General features: G+C 31.4%; 2 protein-coding genes across 2 annotated transcripts; both read left to right on the forward strand.

Annotated features, from left to right (window-relative positions):
- The first annotated feature begins 4,370 nt into the window (after positions 1 to 4,370).
- LOC145185965 (uncharacterized) lies at positions 4,371 to 7,202 on the forward strand. Its single transcript, XM_080062007.2, has one exon. It carries the CDS (start codon positions 4,371 to 4,373, stop codon positions 7,200 to 7,202), a length of 2,832 nt encoding a protein of 943 aa, XP_079918133.2.
- Positions 7,203 to 9,303: 2,101 nt separating this feature from the next.
- Positions 9,304 to 10,146, forward strand: LOC145193460 (small ribosomal subunit protein uS15m-like). Its single transcript, XM_080070923.2, has one exon. The coding sequence runs from the start codon at positions 9,372 to 9,374 to the stop codon at positions 9,945 to 9,947; it is 576 nt and encodes a 191-aa protein (XP_079927049.2). The 5' UTR covers positions 9,304 to 9,371; the 3' UTR covers positions 9,948 to 10,146.
- The last annotated feature ends 5,177 nt before the right edge of the window (positions 10,147 to 15,323 follow it).

Genomic DNA, 15,323 nt, shown 5'->3' on the forward strand with positions numbered 1-15,323 from the left:
ATCTTTTATGTCAAAGAATACGCTATTTTTATCAAATTTGGTGTCTTTTTTTTTTTATCAAGTTAGTACATAAACTAGTTGTTGAAAAACATTAACAATGCAAAGCTTATTAAATAATGTTTTAGAACATTGCGAGAACATGAAGCAATATTTTGAATTGAAGTGCCAACTACCGTAAATGAAATAGTTTATGCTTTAAGTGGCTTTAATAATTATAGATTAGTTAATTTCATATATGAATTTAAAAAATTTAGTTGTGAAAAAAAAAAAGAAAAAATTTATTGTAAAAAACAATTCCTTAAAGAATACCTTTTTTTAATTTACTTAAGATGCTCATAGTTTACTTAATAAAGGGGAAACCTTTATGTGAAGAAAAATCACACTTCTTAATTTTTAGATCAAGAGTTTCGGCTATCCTTCTTTATAAAACTGTTATAAACATATCTTAGGCTTTTTATTGATGAGTTCATATGTAATGATAATTTTAAAGTACTTTTTGTCTGTTATCAAGCCATGATTGACTTTTAAAGCATCAACGCAGGGATTGGGTAAGAACTAACTTTAAAATAAAAGCTTAATGAAGCTGTTTTTCATTTCTTTCTTTACAATTTAAGCAATTCCAATAGATTCTTCAGGCTCAAATTCACTTTGATATCAACTTTTAGAGATATTATTCATGAAGCTATTGATAAAAGTAAAAAAATTTTTTTTTGTGGGGGGGGGGGGGGGAAGTGGGGGTTTGAGACTTCAGTTTGGTAAGCTTTAGCAAGCAATATCTCTAAAAAAAACTTAAAAATGGATGTTCAGATTTTTTGATTTTTTTGCTGTGCTAATTTCTCTTAACTCTAATAATAAAGAAATTCTGAAACACATAGTGACATGGTCTGATTAAATTGATGTCGAATTAGTCTATATTCAACCAACTGTTTTTTTATTTCATTATTTGTTACAACTAAAGTAGGTCATATATCATAAGTAGGGACGAGAGAATTGCTTCTTGTTTCTCAGGTTACCAAAACAGGTTATTTTACTGGCACCATGAGACACCATAACAAAAATAACAGTATTTGTTTTAAATATTACCAAATGGTTTGGTGCGTAAATTTATTATTTGTGTAAATTTAGCTTAAGTTTACTTTTTGATCCTTGTTTTAAGGTTTACTATATAACAAAAGGGTAAAATATTTCATAAATATTTCATAAATATTTCATAAATATTCATTAAGTCCTTTATGATGTTCTTCGAAAATATAAAACAGATAGTTTTTTTTTGTTGTTGGTTTTTTCTGTTTTGTCGGTGACTTGAACAAAGTGGTTTTAGTGATGTTTCTCTCCTCATATCCAATCGAATAATGAAGGTTTTTTGTGCTCAAGTTTTTCTTCACTAAATATACATTTTTTATTATATAATAAAACTTGTTAATGTTTCTCTGCATTTAATTGCCTAAATGGATGAATATTTCTAGTATAGTTTTAACTGAAAAGGAATCTTCATTGGTTGAATCCCTCCTTATAGAATTCAGGAAAACATTAAAATCTTTGAAAAATAAAAGGTAAAAAAATCAATAAAATTAGGAAACAAAAAATATTTCTTAACCAAATAAGATCCAATGCTAAATCAAACTTTAAAGAGGACAAACACAACTACATGAAAGTAGATTATATGTACATTACATGATTTTAACAAAGAACTTTTATGTAATACTATGTACACACACACACACACACACACACACACACACACACACACACACACACACACACACACACACACACACACACACACACACACACACACACACACACACACACACACACACACACACATATATATATACACGCTATACAGTATATAGTATTGTCATTTAATATAAATTAACAAACAATAAATATTGGTTAATATATATACAGAAACTAAAATTAAGTAAGTTGTGAAGATTAGACAACTAAAATTTTTCTCATTTTGTTCACCTACTGGACCCTCGCTGCAGAGTGCCGTTCATAAAATTTGTCGCCCCTCCATCCACCACTGGGTTTGTCATTTGCGTTTGTAGTTAGAGATGTTTGATGTCAGTAAATCAATTTTTCTTTTCTTACAAAAATAACGCATTTAATGATTATACACACTGAATCTAAAATCTTATGACTAAATGTTACTGACCAAATCATTGATTTTTATTGATTTCCAACGATTCTTTTATTCATTTCTGTGCATGTTTATATATTAAAATGAATATTAACATGGTATATAATATATAACAAATTAATATATTAATATATTAGGAATGCAACTTTTTAGCAGAATGTTGGTAGAAACTCTTTCGCAGAATAATGTTGAAAAAAAAAGAAAAGACAAAACAAGGTTGTTATTTGAGTAAATCGTGTAAAATGAGATTTCCTATACTTCTTCTTCCCAAATTTTTCTTTTTGATCGAGATTTCTTTCACTTTTCTTACACCCTCCCACTCCTTCCCGTCCTCTCCCCCTCCTTCCCCCTCCCCTTCTTCCTTTCCTCTATAATAGCTCCTACTTCTCACTTAAAAACTGAAACTGTCAAATGAGGTTAACTCAGGTCATTTACGGTAAACATATTTAGTTAAGAAAATAATTTTTGAACAGTTGTTCTATAAAGACCAAAACTTCATCGGCCTACAAACCTTCCCTTAATAAGCCCATACTATTTGCAACATACTGATTTCAACATAATGAAACCGCCTAGTACTTTATGTGTGGTGCTTCCAAAAGAGGCGCATGTCCTGCACTGGTAGATTTTTAGTGGTCACATTAATAACATTTTGTTCGGAACCCTGCCACACTGCAACAAAAATTAAATCTAAAATTTCTAGCGTGACTAATATGGTCCAGCTTTGTGCAAAAAAACATTGGTTTTGTAACTCAACAAACTTTATGTGAGAGTAATTGTTTATCCACCATTAACCATTAAAAAGAAAAACATTTAAAGGAAGCCTCGGTCTAGTTGGAAATATTTTTTATTAGCGCAAAACCAGGTTCTTTATATTTAATTCTCACCTTTCTTTTTTATTCAAAGATTTCTTAATATTTCATACACACGTACACACACATACTACCATATATATATATATATATATATATATATATATATATATATATATATATATATATATATATATATATATATATATATATATATATATATATATATATATATATATATATATATATATATAATATTATGTTCATGGTTATGTATGCTTGTTTTTAGTTATTGCTTTTGTTGTGATTTTAATGTGTCAATAATGTGCCAATAATTAGCTTTGCTAATTATTGACAAGATTCACACGTTGCATAATTTTAATATTATAACGGTTTTTATAACGATTATTAATTGTTGACAAGAGTCACAAGTTGTATGTTTAAATGCTATATATAGCGAACAATTTTTTTGTAACGTTGTCGAGGTTGTTGACAAGTAAAAAAAGATATTAGAAACGAAATAAAATGGCTCTTAAATGCGTAGAACAACAAGCTAACCGGGCGTGTCTATTATCTCCGCAATATGAAGATGGACAGCCAAAGCGATTTATTCGGCAGATGACTTCTTTCTTCGTGATAAACAACATTACTGCAGATCGACACGTAGCATATTTGCTTGCTGCTCTGCCGTCGAAAATCTACAATACCATGGAAGAATTAACAGCACCTGAACTGCCAGAGGACGTTTCGTACAAAGAGTTGGTGGTGAAACTTGAAACGTTGGAGATAAGAAAATCATCGTTAATCTCACGGTATGAATTTGGGAAAACTTATCGTGGCAATGAAGAATCGATACAGACGTTTGCGCATCGAGTGATTCGAGCAGCTCAAGAATGCAAGTTCTTGCCTTCAGAGAGAGACGGTCGACTTCGTGATCAATTCATCATTGGGGTTAATGATGGTGCTGTTCTGCGTGCCATTCTTCGGGGAGAGGATGCGTTGAGCTTTGACGATTGCGTCAAGACTGCATCCGTAATTGTACAAACCAGATTGGATGCGGCATGTTTATCTGTGAATGAAGAGGTAAATGCAAGTTACCGAACAACTGGGACAGTAATGACAAGTCATATTCGGAGAAAGAAAGAAATGCGATGTTTCAATTGCGAATCATTAAATCACTTTGCACGTGAATGTACCTCTTTATGCAAGAAATGCTCGCATAAACATGCTGCGAAGGACTGTTACAAACGTCAACAAAACCAGGAAAACTTAAAAGGGACGAGTTCGCATTAGGTATTTCTACAAGAACTCGTCCCGAAACAGTACTACCTACTATCGACTTGGTGATAAACGGAAGAAAAGCTACAGCGCTTGTAGATACTGGTTGCTCGCAATCAATCATCATCAAGAAGCTAATGCCATCTAACTACAAAGTGATTCGTGTAGTGGATGTTGCAACAATGGGCGGAATGATTCGATGTGAGGAGGTTGTTGCTAAAATACACCACCCAACGAATGGGTGCCTGCTTAATGCATTGGTGTTATGCGTGGATGAAGTAATAAACAAATACGACATGATTATGGGCATGGATCTAATAAAGTCGTGTGATGAGCTGAAAATTGGCACTGGGAAATTAAAATTCTGTAATTCTCTAATTAAGTTTTCATCGACACCCCGCGTTGCGACTGTTGAAATTGGAACAAGCAAAGCTTATTTTGATGGCAAAAAATGGATTGTTAGTTGGGAGTGGGAGAACGAACCTAAAATGAAGAACAGAACAAGTCAGTATAACGTATCTAATCAACATCGTGAAGCGTTCGACAACGAAATTAACGAATGGATCAAAGAAGGTATACTTGTCAAATATGACGAAAAAAGTATGGGCAAAGCTAAAGGATTACTACCATTGATGTGCGTCATGCAAGATAACAAAAAGAAGATAAGACCGGTGCTTGACTATCGCGAACTCAACGCCTATGTAAAAGCCTCTACAAGGGATGCGGATGTTATCAACGATGCAATGAGAGATTGGAGACTCATGAGTACAAATAGCAACGATTCTGTGGTGGATCTAAAAAGAGCATACTTACAAATTCATGTGCATACCCGACATTGGCCTTACCAAACTGTCATTTACAAAAATCAACGGTATGCGCTTACACGTTTGGGCTTCGGTCTGAACCTAGCACCTGTGATGATGAGCTCAATATTACGATATGTGCTCCAACAAAATTCTGCACTCGCAAAGTCAACAAGAGGATACATTGATGACACTCTGGCAACCAATGGAAACGGAAGAATGCTGGTGGCACATTTGAAGAAATGGGGTCTTCACGCAAAAACACCTGAATATTTTGGCAAAAACCCAGTTCGTGCATTAGGATTGGAAGTAACAGTCAATCCGTCTACAAAGGAAATGTTTTGGAAGAGAGGTCGCGAGATTCCCATTATAAAAAATGTGCTCACCAAGAGAGAGATATTCTCATTGTGTGGTAATCTGGTTGCTAATCTACCAGTTGCTGGATGGTTGAGACTCGCATGCAGCTTTATAAAAAGATGTACTAACGAGGCAGGTTGGGATGAAACTATTACGGATAAGCACGTTAATGAAATGATAAAGGAGGTCGTGGAGAAAGTCATCAAATGCGATCCAGCCAAAGGCGTATGGAATGTCAAACCAAATGCATCCCTTAATGTATGGTGTGATGCAAGTTCGCTGGCAAAAGGAGTTGTGATAATGCAAGGTGACAAAAAAATAGAAGATGCGACATGGCTCCGATCAAAGTCTGATGCAATGCATATCAACGTAGCTGAATTGGATGCATGTATTGAAGGTCTCAATATGGCATTGAAATGGAATCCAAGTGATGTCTCTATCAAAACTGATTCTCATAGTGTATTCAGCTGGTTGAATTCCGAATTGACTCGTGACAAACCTGTAAAATGTGCTGGACAATGTGAAATGCTAATCCGACGAAGGCTTCAGATATTTGGAAAATTGGTCGAAGATTATGCCATAAATGTAAATGTTACATGGATACCAACAACAAAAAATGTCGCAGATGAACTCACACGAGTGCCAGCAAAATGGTTAAAACACAGAGTTGCAACACAAGAATGTAATATCATTTATAAACACGATGATCAGCAGGTTAAAAAAGTTCATTCAATAGCACACATGGGAGTTTCCAAGAGTATGAAGTTATGCTCGCGTGCTGGTATCCACGTTAACAGAGAAACAGTGAGACAAGTTGTCGCTGAATGTGATGAATGCAATTCAATTGATCCTCACGTGGTTTCATGGGATAAAGGAAATCTTGCTGTCAGTAAAGTGTGGGAAAGAGTAGCCTGCGATATTGCTCACGTTGATTCATTGCTATATCTCACCTGTATCGATTGTGGCCCAAGCAGATACACGTTATGGTCACCATTAAGCGATGAAAGTGCAGCAATGGTTGTTCAATCGTTAGAAACAATATGGTCATTGCTTGGACCTCCTTCCGAAGTTCTCCTAGATAATTGTAAGTCGTTTAGATCTCAGACTATGCAAGCTATGGCGTCGAAGTGGGGAATAAGACTTATTTATCGAGCTGTTGAAAAACCATCTGGAAATGGAATTGTTGAAAGAGTTCATCGAACTGTAAAAAGAACAAACGCGAGAGCAAAGTGTGGTATACCCATGTCTGTATTCTTAATCAACAACGTTCCATCAAAACACGGCACACCTTTTGAAATCTTATGCCAACAATACAAACGCGTCCGAATTCCTGGAATCGATAAAGTTGAATCAACACAAAAACCCCTAACTAAGTTTCAAGGATGGAAAGTTGGCGACAAAGTGTGGGTGAAGCCCAAGCATATGACGCCGTGTACACGGCGATGGTTAAAAGGAAGTATCGTGGCACTGCGTAATGGTTTGACAGCTGAAGTTAAAGTTAATGGACATACGTTGCCACGACACTTTTCTCATCTGCAGCATCGTTGTGGGGACGAGAAAGGAGACATAACAACTGATGACGATTACGACCTGACGCTGGTTAAACCTCCCAAAACTAACTTAGAACGCGTTATAATCGAAGATCCAAGTTCCCAAACAAACCCCCTGGACGATGGTGAAGCTGACAATAGTGCGGACCACACTGGTCAAAACTATCCAACAAATTGTGAGATAGAGACACACCCTGTTCGATTCACTCGATATGGGAGAAGAGTGTTTCCTAACCGAAAGTATCAAGATTATGTATGAGCTCTTAGTGAGCTGGGGGAGATGTTGTGATTTTAATGTGTCAATAATGTGCCAATAATTAGCTTTGCTAATTATTGACAAGATTCACACGTTGCATAATTTTAATATTATAACGGTTTTTATAACGATTATTAATTGTTGACAAGAGTCACAAGTTGTATGTTTAAATGCTATATATAGCGAACAATTTTTTTGTAACGTTGTCGAGGTTGTTGACAAGTAAAAAAAGATATTAGAAACGAAATAAAATGGCTCTTAAATGCGTAGAACAACAGCTTTTTTTTTTTTTTTTCATTCTACTGAAAAAGTCAAAAATTACAGTTTTATGTAAAAGTAAGGTACTTTAAAAGACAGCTGTAAAAAATCTTTTTTTTTTTTGTTCAACATTTTTTTCAATTCTCATCTACCATATAACACTCCCTTTGATTAAATTTGTTTTTAATGAATCATTAAAATATATGTTTAATATATGTAAAATATATTTTCAAAATATATGTTTAACAAAACTAAGATTCTTTTGAAAATTTTATTAATGAGTTTATGTTAATTAGTGTTTTGTTTTCTCAATGACAAAAGTTTGTTTTGTTTATTGGTGTGTATACCAATCAAATAAAAATGCTATTTTATATCTGTATATGCAAATAAAGTTTTATTTCATTGGTATACACACATGTTAATATAGCGCACACACAAAAAATGAAATTCCTTTTTCATCAAGTGCTTTTTCTTTCTTATGTTCCTTTCTATATCACTTATGAAAGTATGAGCTTGATAAAAATATGGTCACTGATATTGTAAATGGACTACAGAGCTTGCTGTAGTGTATTCCCAATATCAGTGACCAGAAAGAGGCATTCATACTGACTGTAGCAGCTTAAACTTTCAGCAGCAAAGATGGTTTTACCCATTACATTCAACTTATCACTGATGTTGTAGGGGATGGTAGATCCCCTACAACATCAGTGATAGTTTCCTTATTCAAATAAAACAACGCATCCTATTATTGTAAAAGCATCATGTAAGACCTACTTTTGGTCATTTGTTAGACTTATTATTGTTTTAAGAACCTCTAATTTAAAAGAAAAGAACACTTAGCATATTAGCTAAATAGTATGCTAACCTCTGGTATATGTTATCTAGTAATTACATCAGTATTTAGTTTTAAATAACTCAAATATTTGAAATTTAATTTCAAAAAAAGTTGAAACATTGTCATTGAGGGATTTCTATAATAGAATACTCTAATAATACTATAATAAAATACTTGAAATTCTTTAGAGAATGACAAAACTTTTTAAAATATATGGATTTCCCTAAAAATAGTCAACAGCATTAATTCATAGAGCTACTATCATAATTATTTAATTTAATTTTTTTTTTGGTTGAAAGGAACACAAAAAAACAAAAGCCTTTGAATTTTTACATACATACATACATACATACATACATACATACATACATACATACATACATACATACATACATACATACATACATACATACATACATACATACATACACACATACATACATACATACATACACACATACATACATACATACATACATACATACATACATACATACATACATACATACATACATACATACATACATACATACATACATACATACATACACACATACATACACACATACATACACACATACATACACACCTACATACATACCTACATACATACATACATACATACATACATACATACATACATACATACATACATACATACATACATACATACATACATACATACATACATACATACATACACACATACATACACACATACATACACACATACATACACACCTACATACATACCTACATACATACATACATACATACATACATACATACATACATACATACATACATACATACATACATACATACATACATACATACATACATACATACATACATACATACATACATACATACACACACATACATACATACATACATACATACACACATACATACATACATACATACATACATACATACATACATACATACATACATACATACATACATACATACATACATACATACATACATATATACATACATACATTAGTATGATAGAGACAATTATGTTGATAATTGTTTTTAGTTTATGAAAATTAAATACTTCTTTAAAAACAATGTTGGGTTATCTATTTAAATTAACTGCTAATCATCAGAGACAGATTTTAAAACAGACAGTTGCAAGATTGGTTCCTAGAGCATGCTTCACATCAACCTGGTTACAGAATATAGAGCTTCCAAAGTATAGAGATGGTTTTAATGAAATTCCAGAATTAAATTCTGCTCCAGAGGTAGTACAAAAGTTGTTCAGCTTAGAATATGCCAGTTATTCTGCTGTAAGATATTGTGTCAGGACGTTTAACAATAAAAAGTATCCTACTAAACTGGAAAGCTCCATAGTCAACAATACGTACCATATTCGTATGATGACAGAAAAACTAAAGGCTAACCCACGAGATAAGGCTGGAAAGGTTTTCTTAATTTGGGCAATTGATCAGCGTAAGAAGCGTTTAAAAAAACTTTTGGCTGCTGACATTAATAGTTATAACAATATCATTAAAGAGCATAATATTCCGCCACTGGAAAGTCCTCACGCAGCACATAATAAATATAAATTCCGAAAGTACAAAATCAATGTGCCTATTAAGAAAACGAGGAATATTGAAGACTTTGAAAAAGATAGAGTATATTAACAGAGTTACTATTTGTGGTTAAAGTTTTTACAGTTTTTTGCGGTTAAAGTTTAAAAAGGCACTTTTTAAAGTTGTAAACTCTCATTTTCTTTTCGAATTATTCACTGTTATAGTGAATGTTGTAATGGTAACATTGTTGTATGTTTTTTTAAAAGTAAAAGTGAAAAGATTGGATGCTTATTTGTGTTTGCACTGAAAATGCTCGCATATTTCGTTGGTTTACTTGCAAACCATGTCTGTTTATTGAAAATTTTCAGGAGACATAAAACTTTAAAACTTTTAATTCTAGTAAACAGTGGTTACTTATTTTTGATAATAGCAACATATTCTCATTGGTCAATTCTTAAATTCCCCAAAAAATTGCTCTCAAAGTCATTTTTTTTTTACTGAAAACTAACAAGGCAACAATATTGTTTTACTAATCTACATAATGCTTCCAAAATTCCATAAAAGCAAAGTAAGTGTTTTTTTTTTTTTTTGTTATTTTTTTAATTCCAATGTTAGCAATTATTACAAAATGACTTTAATGAGAATATGTGAATGATATGATTTTCACTTGTAACACCAATAAGAATGGCCATGCTTGCACTATTTTATTTAAGTATAGGGGAACGGTTTTGTTCCAAATTTCACGATTAAGCCACATTTACGACTATAATGGTCATAAGAGTTAGAATTATGAATTCTTCAAAGTTATTCTAATCGTGTCGGCTAATTTTCTAATGTTTTTGAAATAATAAAATGCACTTATTATAAAAATTAATATTTATTTTTCATTGGATTATATTGTTCACAACTTTTCTTTGGAAAATTGAGTTTATGACAGTTACTGTATTTTAAAGAATGTTTAAATTCTTAAGCAAATTTTAAAAAATATGGCTGTCATCTAAGCGTCTGCTTATCGTTATCGGTATGAACAGATATTTTGAAACGATAACGATATCAAACGAATGAGTTTGTCTATGAAACGAAAACTTATCGTTTGAAACGTTAATTGGGTGAAAACTTGTCGGTTGAAACAATAATATCGGTTATTTGGCTTCCTAGAGCACAATGATTTCCTGTCATGGGAACTACTTCATCTACTATATTGTTGTTGACTTCCAGTTTATAAGTATTATAGAACTTTCAATTTTTATGTTTAACAACAGAAATATATACAGTTAAGGATAAATAACATACTTAAAATGAATGTAAATACAATAAAGAAAAAAATAACTTGTCACAGTTTTAAAGAATTTAGCAAGCAAGCAAAAGTCAATTTATGGCAAACCGCAAGAATGACTAAGTATTTAATATTACCATAATATGATTTACCAGCTATATATAAAATAAATTTTATTTGACAAAAACTAATGGGTTATTATGTGATTTTTATGACAAATGAAATAATATATGAAATTCGAAAAACGAAAACATGAAATATCTGACCGTATTTTGCAAGATAATTATAAATTTGAATAACTTTTTAAAAGGTTTTGCTTTATCAAATGAATTTAAAAAAAGCCCATTAGAAATTACACCAACTAAAAAGAATGCAGAGTGGAATATATATTATAGAGATGATAGAGTAGTCGAGGCAAAAAATGGCGACGTGTTGGAAAAAATACAAAATTAAGACTGGTGAATGAAGGACTTGGGAGTCGAATGAAACTAGATCTTGTCAAAAAATTTTAGACAAGCAAAAATTCAGAAAATCTCCTATGAATTTATATTTACTTAATTTTAATAAATTATGAAATGTATCGTTTCATATCGGTATTTATCGGTTACTCTCGTTTGAGAAAGTTATTAACGATATGCTTTTTTAAGTTGAAAATCATACGTTATTATCGGTTTATAACGATATTTTATCTTTATGCTATCGTTTGCATTTCTAAAGATCATTATCGTATCGTTATAGTTATCGATATTTATTGTTATATCGTTATGTATTGTTTCAAAATAATAACGATACGCAACCCTTACTGTTATCTTCACCTTTGAATTAAACCTTGCACGCCAACTCACCGTTATTATTTTTTTCCCTGATTAAAATGTGAAATGAAAAGTGACGTCATTTGGTGGAAAGAAAAAATGAAATTAGTCACGTTCTATGTTACATATCGCACACCTAGTTCAATAGGGTCATAAGAGCAAAAAAAAGTAAAATCACAGAAAATAAAGGAGCAACATTTTAAAGCTCGTAAATAATTATTTGCAACCTTAATTTTTTTCATTACATAATTAAGGGCCTGTTTACATAGAAAGCGGGCTAACTCGTTTGCCGAGCCAGCCCGTTTACCGAGATATCGATGTCATCAATATTTTAACTTAATTTTATTTTGCGTTTATATGAATAAACGAGCTAGCCCGGATAGCGAGATCTCACTGTTTTTTGCCGAGATCTCGGCAAACGGGCTGGTTAATCTCATATAAATTTGTACGCATGCGTATAAACTCTTACATTTTTTAAATTTGAAAGCTTCCGCATAAAATAATAAATTTAATAATAAAACTGCCAACTTCCGTGTACTTAAAATTTTTGTTGTTTTGCTTTTATAATTTACCAAAGATCTAGCATCTTTTAGGTAATATAAAGTAATAGCTACTTTTTTATCTGCTGATAGAGCTCTAGAGTTAGGCGAAAAAGGGTCAGGAGATAAATAAGGGCTGAACTCTGAAACCAAATTCATGAAAAGAAACCGTGAAAAGCTAAAATTTGTTTTCCATACATCAATGGGAGCAACACCAGTTATTATATTATGCCACCATAAATCAGTTCTGCCAGTTTTAAACCAGCAACTACGATTTTTTCTCTCTTGCTTGTTTCATCTTTTGAAGTGATTGTGATCGTTTTCGTAAAAGAATAGTATTTAAAAAATAATCAAATTTAAATTTGTAAAGCTTATATAGTACAATTAGGCTTTTAAGAAGCATTATTTGTGTTATAATACCAGTTAAACATATTGTTAAAACGCAATGTTTTTTTTTGTCACTAGCCGCCATCTTTAAAGTTATTATTTTACCTATAAAGAGGCCAGCCCTGCTAGAAAAAGCCAGGTTGACCTCGATATCATTTTTTATTTTTTTGTCAAAAATTCATATAAACGTAGTTTTAAAACTGGCTCGTTTTCCGGGCTAGCTCAGCAAACGGGCTAGCCCTTGTCCATATAAACAGGCCCTAAATTATATTATTATAAATAATTGAATGAAAAATTGTATTATAAGCTAATGCAATTACGAGAATCTGTCGAAGATAAGAAATAGCAAGACGAATGCTGAATGGATAAAACAAATGGAGTAACATTTCATAAAAACCTAAATATATCCAAATTAGATGAAAAGAAAGAAAAAAAAAAACCTTTTTGAACATTAACTATTACACATAGATTTTTATATTCAAGTTATCGCTTATAAATTATCATGTCGCACACCTAGTTCAATAGGGTCCATAAGTACAAAATTGTAAATTCACGGAAAACAAAAAAACATGATTTTAAAGCATGTATAAAATTACTCGCAACCTTTTTTTTTTTTTTATTACAATATAATTAAAATATAATATAATGAAAAAAATATAGATGCTAATTTAGAATAAGTCGTGTGGTTGAGCGGTAAGAATTTTTAACTGCCACCTGGTTGAATGTAGCAACTCTGAATAATCATCTTTTAAATGACCTTTGGGGGCTTCTTTAGAGATCAGAGGTCAATTTTATAAAGATTACCGTATATACTCGCGTATAAGTCGATCCGAAAATCAATACAAAATCAATATTAAATGAAACATTTTTTAATCAAAAAATAAGAAATACGAAAAAAAAAAATTTTAGGAATAAATTTGTTTTTTTTTCTGACCCGCATATAAGTCGAATTGCTGTTTTAGAGTAAATATTTCGTCCAAAATTTCTCGACTTATACGCGAGTATATACGGTACGTTTTTGTAACACTACGAATATCGTGAAAACGTTAAAGTTTTCGTAATACGAAATTATCTTCGCGATGTGAAAAATCAAGAAATATCACTGTGATTGTAAATAACGATTGTGATTATAAATATGAGAAAGTTGGCGTAAATATGAACATATTTGTTTTATAACGTCAACCTTAGGAGTTAACAAATGTTTTTTTTTATGTTTGTGCGAAAAAGTAAATTATAAAAACTTATAACATCCCTATTTTGTATCAATAAAAGTCACTTTATCTAATTTCCAGAAATCTACTTTATTTAATTTAAAAGACCCATTCATTTCGTATTTCATAATTAAGACGCTTCCGACGATAGATACTAAAACCTGTATGCATGAATTCTAAATCCCTATATGCATGAATTCCAAAAAACGAAGGCTAAAATTATAGAAAAATAATTATCAATATGTAAGAACCTTAGAAATATTTTTGCGATTTACTTTTTAAAAAACCACAGGAGTTCATTTTTCCCATTGATTTATTAAGTTCTAAATGTTTTGTTCAAATGTAGCTTAAAATTACTGTCTTAACCACTACGACATATGCGATACCTCAATGTGATACTCTGATGAAATTTACTTGAAAAAAGTATTCTGATAACTGTCAGCTAAAATGCATTTTTTTTTTTAGTTTTTTTGATTTAGGTTTTTACATAAAATGGTTATGTTTGGGTTAAGTTTCTTTTACAAACGTATATTTAAAAATATATAATTCATATTTAAAAAGAAAAAAAAAGATTCAGGCTTTGCTTCAATTTGGAAAACGTTTTTTTAGATTTATTTTTGCTTCTGATTTGGGCTTTTACTAAAAAAAATCAAACTCGAGTTTTGTTTTTATTTAACATTTTCGCTGCGATGGTCGAGTTATTGCTCTGAGTGAATCTGATCTAGAATGTTAACAACTTTTTGCCTTGGGGGTCTTCATTTGTATATTTGACCTGAGATCTGGTATTGAAGTTTTTCAAATTTCTTAAACTGCGACTCCATCCCATAAAGGTGTTTTTCGTGAAGGAAAACCTTTGAGTTGTGGCTTTTTATGGAAAATGTCTTTGTGTTGGTCGAAGAAACCCAGTTTAGAATTATTTAATTAAAACTTTTCTTTTTTACGTAAAAATAAATTACTGGTCAAAACAAATGCTTACATTTTTTAGCTTTGGGTTATTTTATCTATATCCATATCTTCTATCAAAATTGACAATTTCGAAAAAACACAAGTGATTGCGTATGATGAAGTTAACTCATGGAGTCATCCTTGTTGAATATGGAAGAAGGAGAAATGTATAAAAGAATAAAATAAAAGTATATTTATTAAACGCAAGATGACAACAATGTACGAAAGAGATACAGTCTTGACATGAGCTGAAAAAATTTTTAATACATACTGTGGTGCAAGAAAGTCTTAATGTAACAATTGATAATTTTTGTATA

The sequence above is a fragment of the Hydra viridissima genome, unplaced genomic scaffold (genome assembly GCF_058129835.1).
Source record: "Hydra viridissima isolate aposymbiotic clone 2 unplaced genomic scaffold, HvirCarnegie_v1 scaffold_10, whole genome shotgun sequence".
In the NCBI taxonomy this organism is placed as follows: domain Eukaryota; kingdom Metazoa; phylum Cnidaria; class Hydrozoa; order Anthoathecata; family Hydridae; genus Hydra; species Hydra viridissima.

What these genes read in the sequence shown, in the direction of transcription:
- LOC145185965 (XM_080062007.2), top strand. Translation starts at nt 4,371, where the DNA reads ATGCCATCTAACTACAAAGTGATTCGTGTAGTGGATGTTGCAACAATG.
- LOC145193460 (XM_080070923.2), top strand. Translation starts at nt 9,372, where the DNA reads ATGTTGGGTTATCTATTTAAATTAACTGCTAATCATCAGAGACAGATT.